Source organism: Triticum urartu, chromosome 1 (genome assembly GCF_003073215.2).
Source record: "Triticum urartu cultivar G1812 chromosome 1, Tu2.1, whole genome shotgun sequence".
NCBI lineage: Eukaryota > Viridiplantae > Streptophyta > Magnoliopsida > Poales > Poaceae > Triticum > Triticum urartu.
Genome location: NC_053022.1, coordinates 25,620,787 through 25,628,782, shown reverse-complemented (window position 1 = coordinate 25,628,782; position 7,996 = coordinate 25,620,787). Strand labels below are relative to the sequence as shown.

Below are 7,996 nucleotides of genomic sequence, written 5' to 3'. Positions count from 1 at the left end.
CGGGTTGAATACTCCAAATCACATGGTGTTTTGTGCAAAAACAAAGCGTTTTTCCAGATCCACTACAAAAGGGACTGCGGGTTGATTTCTCAAAAACAGAGGGTGTTTTCTGCAAAATGGCCGGCGACGTACGACCAGAAGCAACAGCTGGTTTATTAGTAGGTAAAGATTTTGGCGAAGCTGGTCGGCCGGCCAACTTTGGGCCGGTCCAACCCTGATCGTCAGATGCGAAGTATGAAGACCGTCCGATCTAAGAATCCCGTCCTCATTTCCATATTCCCCGCGTGGACGACTCTCTCTTTCCTACCTCCTCATCTCAAATCAGGAGAGAACGTTCAGGACGGGAACGAGAGGACGAAGCTTGCCAGATCGTCGTCGTTCGCTGGATCGCCCCCGCTCGTCGGATCATCGCTGCTCACGACGGCAAGGCCGCACGTCATCTCCGGCGACCGTGCTTGCCGGGAACCTCCCCCGCTCGTAGTTTGTGCTCCAGATCCCGTCGCTGACCGGTCGCAGACGGTCCATGGTTGCAGCACTCCGGTGCGTCGATCCCGGCCTCGTCGTCGACTGCATGAGTTTCGGCGATACAAACGGCACCAATCGCACCATAAAATGGATGTAGCAAAAAAACTTGTTCGTCGTAGCAAAAAGCAACGTCGGTTGCAGCAAAAACGCTGTCATCGTCGCCGTGTGTTGCAACTCGTCATGAATGGACGCGGCAAAAACATTTGCCAGTTGTAGCAAAATCGACGACGGTTCTAGTAAAATCGAAAGATAGTAATAGCACAAATAGGTGCTAGTTCCAGGAAAAACTAAGACAGTGGTAGCAAAAAAAATCATTTGGTTCCAGCAAAACTCAAAGACAGTTGTAGCAAAAATGATGCTAGTTCCAGCAAAAAGCAAACAATGGTACCAAAAAAAAGAGTACTAGATTCAGCAAAATTCGGAGACCATGGTAATACCATGTACAAAAATTACCATCGGTAGAAGCAAAACACATCTCTGTTTCCAGCAAAACAACATCTTGGTCCCAACAAAATTCACCGCTGGCACTAATTCGAGCAAAGGAAACACCAGTTCCAGCAAAATATTCCTCCCATCACAGCAAAACATATCACTAGTCCCAGCAAAAATAGAACTTGGTTCCAGTAGAAAATCACCGATCCAAGGAAAAAGAACACACCAGTTCCAGCAAAAATTACAGCTGGTAGCAGCAAAAATCACCACTGGTTCCAGTATCCCTGATGTCCCCGTTTCCAGCGCCGCCGCATCCCGCAGGTGGCCGTCGCCGGTCGCAGCTCCTAGACAGCCGGTTGCAGCTTCCCACGAACCGATTGCAGCAAAAAAGTGAGGAGCTCCGACGTAGCAGGCACGGCTGCTGATCTGCCGGTGGCCGCTTCGGCTCCACGACAACGCTCGCGGCGGCGGCACACCAAATGACAGCCGAAAAAAAAGGAGGAGCGGCGGGAGCAGCAGCATCGCACGAGGAGGAAGAAAAAGATGGATGTGCGATTGATTGTGTGGCCAGCAGCACCCGTGAGAGAGGAATGGGCATATACAATGATTGATAAGATAGCCTTATCTTAAATTTTGCATGTAATTTAAAGAGGACAAAAAAAGTCTATAATTGGTTATCTCTTAGCCTTATCTTCAATAACTAGCAATTCCTAAAAATATGGTGAGACATATTGTGCTAAGAGATCATCTTTTGTCTTCTCTTAAATAAGAGAAGAGAATCCTTTTCTTATGAATTCTCTCTCTTCCATCTCATCATTGATTCTACGTGGCACTCCTAAAATAGCACTATTGTACATGCCCTAAGGAAAGTGGACGGTTGTGAGTGAACCCATGTGTGGACGTGGCTCTCGTACGTGAGCGTACACGCATGACAGCGAGTCGGCCGGTCCGCCGGATTTAAACGTTTGCCTAGGATTTTCCCATGACGTCCGCTGGATGGAATCTTGTTAATTTTGTCCGTTCTTTTTTTTAGCATCAGTACAGACACAAGCATTCATATACACGCGCATACACTTACCCCTATGAACGCACACACGCACACCCTATTCCTATGAACACCTTCGAGAGACTGAGCCGGCATATTATCTTGAGATTTACGAAGTCACCGTAGGCACCTCGTCATCGACGGGAACGTCTCCTCCCACTGAAAGCGCATCGCCGGAAATCCTGAAATAAATCCAGGAATAATGTGAGCACCAGGATTTAAACCCTGGTGGGTTGGGGATACCACTGTCCATCTAACCAACTCAGCCAATGATTTTTGTAAACTTGTTTGTATGATACGGAAGCGTGCAAAAAAAAACCCGAATATGGAAGCGTGCAAATTTGGAGTCAATTAAATCGAATCATACTCTTACTTGCACACCTATACAATTTGGAGTCCTACAAGGACTCGTTCGCCTTGTGTATAAACAGGCATCAAGACCCGCCCGGCTGGTTTTGCATCCAAACAGCCGAAACGATCAGCTGCACTGCGAGAGATCCCAATGGCCACAATCCCAAGTTCCTTGTCTTCCGAGAAGACGCTGGATTCGCAGGTTCGGGAAAACACGGCGGCTAACGACGAGGAGCCGTCGGCAGTCAAGCCGGGCGCAACCGCCGCATAGACGACGACCGCAACTGCGACGACCAAGAAGAAGAAGAAGAAGAAGAAGAAGAAGAAGAAGAAGAAGAAGAAGATCTTGCGTGTGGTGCCAGCGAGCGAGGTGAAATATGTCATGAGTTATAAGCCGAAGCCCTACACGGTAGAGTTGCCAGCAGATATGATCAGAATGTTCCCGGAGATGGCGGCAGCCGGCAAGCTATTATATGATGAAGGCCGACACAGCCCAGGTCGCGGACAGCAATGAACGTGAGATGCTAGAGCTGCAGAAAGACTACGCGCAACAGCTGGAGGCCAAGGGCATAGTCACCTACGAGGTGGAGGTCGACGAGGACTACGACGAAGAGAAAGACTATGCACCTTTGCATCCACCAGGGCGTAGGAGACACCGCCCTGGCGTCACAAAGAATCACCAAGGAGAGACAAGGAAGCTGAATTAAATCAGATCCGAACAAATCTATCTAGGTCTTTTTATTTTTGAGAAATCAATCTAGCTGAAACGATCAGCTGCACTGCCAGAGATCCCAATGGCCACAATCCCGAGTTCCTTGTCTTCCGAGAAGGAGTTAATTGCACGTTGGTACCACACTTCCGCATGTTGTGACGAGTCAGTACCGTTGCTCGTGCATGTCGCAGTTCAGTATCACTATTTGGCCTAACCGTTACAAAATGGGCTGACAGACGTATACGTGTGTATTGACCATGTATCTGACAGACTGGGCCCACCTGTCAGGTGACACGGTGGCCAATCGGCGCGTGCCCGATGCGCTGACTAGGACGAGGCTGGTGCGGTGGTCTAAGCGGTCTCGGTCGGATCTTTCGTCAGTCGGTCCTCACTCTCCCTCGAGCTCAGTCTCGCTCTCCCTCCTCTCTCTGATTCGCCGCCGCCGCCACCTCAACCGGCTCGCCATCGCGCCATGGAGGACGAGAGCAGCCAGGACTCCAACGTTCAATACATGAACCTCTCCGACGACGAAGCCATGCATTACCGGGTGAGTTGTAGAGCTAGGGTTAGGGTTAGGTTTCTCTGATTTGGGGATTTGATTTGATTTGGGGATTGTCTCTTCCTTTTGCTCCTCTAGATCCCTGCTAGCATTGAAGACCAAGACTACAGTGGCATTGAGACAACACCCATCGTTCTTTGCCATCAGCATGGTGTGGCGGCTGAGAGGCGTGTAGCATTTGAAGCATTTAACACGGGCATGAGGTTCTTAGTGTGTCCTAAGAGTGTAAGATTCTGTACAAATCTCTTTTTTAATAGTATTGTTTAGTCTAGCCATGTGCATAGAATTGTGGAGTGCATAGATATCATGTTGTTTAATCTAGCCATGTGCTGATGCACAATGTTTAATCAGTATTGTTGTTTAATTGGGTAGCTGTGATGGTCATTTTGTAGCCATTTAGTACTACTGATGCTAATCATTGGATTAGAAAATGTGTTGATTTGGCCAGTAATTTTATAATTGGTCAACAGCCAATTATTTCATTGTTTAATGTCATAGAGATTCAATGAGTGTTTAGTGTCATAGAGATTGTTTAATGTCAGAAGCTCAAAATTCAGTGAGTGTTTAGTGTCAGAGGTTCATTCTTTAATTGGCTAGATTATTAAATCCTGAACCTCTCAAAGATGATTAAAGTTGATGCTTAAAGTTCATTATTTAATTGAGTGGCAGATGCTTAAAGTTGATTTGATTTGTATTTCATTGTTTAAAGTTAGATGCTCAAAGTTCAGTTACTATTTAAAGCCATTTGCTCAAAGTTTATTGCTTCAATAATTTACCTAGGATAACCTGGAGTGGCTATGTTTGTTTATATTGCAGGAAGATGACAACTGTGGTATTGTTCTCTGGGTTGACCCAGAGTGGCCTCCTACTTTGCAGAATGCCTTGCTGAAGCTATGGGAAATGTATCATGACAGCAAGAGTGATAGGAGGAAGGATAACCTGGAGAGTTCACTCACTATTCACCATTTGACTGAAGAAAAAACAATCTAGAGGCCAACTATGACAAATTGGTTGAAGATGTGCACCAACTGTTCAGTGCTCAAGAGGATAGGATGGTAGATTTCAGCTATTTGCAAGCTAAGATGCAGAATGTGCATGTTTCTAATTCAGTTGTATCTGACATGAAGACAGAGATGGGGAAGAAAGATGCAGAGATCTTCAAGCTGTAGGAGAAGTATAAAGTACTGATGAACCTGACACAATCTCAAAGCACTTGCATCCGGAACCTGAAGTTCAATCATCTAAAAGAGAATGAAGTGCTTAGTACATCCACCAGGAACCTGCAATTCCAGGTTGATGAACTCAAAAAATCTGAGGAAAAGCTCACCCAGGAGAACACCCAGCTGCTCCTTCACATGGGTGATCTCAAGAAGGGGCATGACAAGCTCACAGCAAGGAGGGATCAGCTAAAGATTCAGATTGCTGAACTGTTGAAGTCAGAGGAGAAGAACAAGCAGAAATTGAAGGGGATCCTGGACATCTTGTCAGAATGAAGATGTAGAGGAAGAGCAAGAGCAAGATCCAGATCAACATGAAGAAGAAGAATGCTTGCTTTGCTGACCTTTTGTGAAGTATGGTGTTGTTGTGAACTAAGTTATGTACTATGGATGTGTAGTTGTGAACTAAGTTGGAACTATGTTGTTGCTTTAAGTTGTGACCTAAGTTGAACTCTAGTATGTTGTGTAAGAATCTATTAATTATGTTGCATGAAGCTATCCTTTATGATTTGAGTTGTTTGTCTAGTTGGTTGATATGTTACATGATTTAAGTTGTTGTCATAGTTGCTATCATAGTGGTTACTCTAAGCCATAGTTGCTGTCATAGTGGCTGTCATTTAGGCTCCGTCAACGTCGAGAACCCACTAAACCATAGTGGTTAGCCATTTAGGGTGTGTTCGGTTGCTGTCACCAGATGGAATGGCATGGGTCCGTCCCGTCCTGAGAGCCCATTCTCACGTTCGGTCAGTAGATAGAACCAGAACCCACCAGTCCCACAAAAGGGAATATTCGGTCTATATGCGGAACTGACGCATACCTCCTATTCGAGCGAACGACAAGGAACGCGCCTCATTCCCCTCGCACCCAAGCCCTATCCTCTCCGTCTCTCGTTCCTAGCGCCGCCACCCTCCCGCATCTCTCCCTCCCTCTCGATTTGCCCGCTCCTCTCTCAGCGCCGCCCCTCACGCACCTCTCCGGCGCCGGCTTCCCTCTCCTCCCCGTCATCTCCCCCCTGCGATGGCGTGCATCAAGGGCTTGGCCGCGACCTAGCAGCAGCGGTGACCTAGCAGGCGGCGGCGGCGGCGACCTAGCAGGCGGCGGCGGCGACCTAGCAGGCAGCAGCGACGAACCAGCAGGGCGGCGACCTAGCAGGCTGCACCGATGAACTAGCAGGGCGACGACCTAGCAGGCTACACCGACGAACCAGCAGGGCGGCTAGCAACATAGGCAAGGTACAGTTCCATTCCCTTCTCTGTATATACATGCTGATGCTTAGGACAGATTTATGTTTCTGTGTGTGCAATGTTCTTCCCCAATTTCTTCCATATATTGTTGTCAGATCCATGGTTATAAGTAATTGGTAGCCATATTATTGATAGTATGTATCATTGTAGATGGTCAAGATGAGCAAAAGAAAAAGGATGGCTAGGGGAGCAGCTGTTTTTGTTGCATTAGCTGCAATGGCAGTCATTGTTCGGGCTATAATAAGGAAGAGGAGACCACGTATTACCTATGGCCCAATGCATGAAAGAGATCGAATCAGATTTGATTATCTAAACCAAAAAATTTGGCAAAGCGATGTGTTATGCAAAAACATGCTAAGGTTTGAAAGAGCTGCATTCTTTCGTTTGTGTGGTATATTGAGGGATCGCAATTTGCTAGAAGACAGTCCACATCTTAGTGTGGAGCAACAATTGGCAATGTTTTTGCATACAATTGGGCATAACCTTTGGAATAGAGTTGTTTCAGCCAATTTTGGTAGATCATACGGCACAACAAGCATCTATTTTAGAAAGGCTCTTCATGCCATAGGCGAGCTTCGTAATGATTATATAAGGCCATCATCATTGGAAACCCCCGCAAAAATTGCAGGAAATCATCGATTTGACCCATATTTTAAGGTAATTTCAGAAACTATTCCTTAGCTATCTAGCCTATATGATATGCCATTTAATACTGGTCACTATATAGGATTGTATTGGAGCTATCGATGGTACACATGTGCGAGCAGGTGTTACCAAAGATGTGGAGCCTTCTTTTCGTGGTAGGAAAGCCTTTACCACTCAAAATGTGATGGCAGCAGTAGATTTTGACCTCCGCTTCACATATGTTTTGGCTGGATGGGAAGGGTCCGCACACGACGCGACCGTCTTAGCTGATGCATTAACTCGTGAGAGAGGCTTACAAGTACCACCTGGTAAGAAGTTGAGTAGATAGAAATTGTCCATATGTTACTGCCTTAAGAAACCATTATAACCAATATTTATTTTCATTTTTTAGGAAAGTACTACCTAGTTGATGCCGGTTATGGAGCCAAGCCAGGGTTCTTGCCACCTTTTCGTGGTGTGAGGTACCATTTGAATGAGTGGGGCAACAATCCGGTCCAAAATGATAAGGAGCTATTCAACCTTAGGCACTCATCTCTACGGGTGACGGTAGAGAGGGCTTTTGGATCTCTCAAGAGGCGTTTCAAAATTTTAGATGATGCCAAACCGTTCTTCACTTTCCCGGTCCAAGTCGACATTGTTATAGCTTGTTGTGTTCTTCATAATTATGCACTATCACAAGGGATCGATGAATTCATTATACCGGAAGTGACATGGACCACCCAACCAATTCGAACATCAAGGCAACAATTAAGTGACAATAGGGCCTTGGTAGACCATAGGCTACAAATTGCCACCCAAATGTGGGAAGATAGGCAACTCATGTATGCAAATTTATGAGTGCACCGCACTATGTATTTCTAATGTTTAAGGAACTACCTTTGTATTTATTTGATGGCTGGACAAGTTGTGGTATTTATTATGTCAAACAATATATTTGTGATGATTTCATCCATTTTATTGTAACATTTTGATGGCTGGGCAGATTGTATCTTATATATGTTTAAATCATGTGTTTGTGATGCTTTAATCCATTCTTTTGCAATTTTTTGATGGCTGAACAGAAATGGACAATGTTGAAGTTACCGCTGCAAGTGGGGTCTCTGGGAAAAGTGGGGTCATGGTATGGACCACTTCCATGACCAACACTATGCTAGGTTTTTTGGCTGACCTTGTTGCTAAAGGGAAGAGAACTTCTAGTGGATTCAGGGAGACACATCTCAAACAATGTGCTGCTGTTTTGAACGAGCAATTCAAGCTAGCTATCAC

The 7,996-nt window shown here is 45.8% G+C and overlaps 1 protein-coding gene across 1 annotated transcript; it reads left to right on the top strand.

The window, feature by feature from the left end:
• Nucleotides 1-6,713: 6,713 nt before the first annotated feature.
• On the top strand, nucleotides 6,714-7,567 carry LOC125532624 (protein ALP1-like). Its single transcript, XM_048696619.1, has 2 exons — nucleotides 6,714-7,038; nucleotides 7,122-7,567. The coding sequence occupies exons 1-2, from the start codon at nucleotides 6,915-6,917 to the stop codon at nucleotides 7,565-7,567; spliced, it is 570 nt and encodes a 189-aa protein (XP_048552576.1). The 5' UTR covers nucleotides 6,714-6,914.
• The last annotated feature ends 429 nt before the right edge of the window (nucleotides 7,568-7,996 follow it).

Excerpts from the sequence above, each read along its gene's own strand:
- LOC125532624 (XM_048696619.1), top strand. The coding sequence starts at position 6,915 with ATGGCAGCAGTAGATTTTGACCTCCGCTTCACATATGTTTTGGCTGGA. Across the intron at positions 7,039-7,121 it reads AGGCTTACAAGTACCACCTG|GAAAGTACTACCTAGTTGAT; the intron begins GTAAGAAGTTGA and ends TTCATTTTTTAG.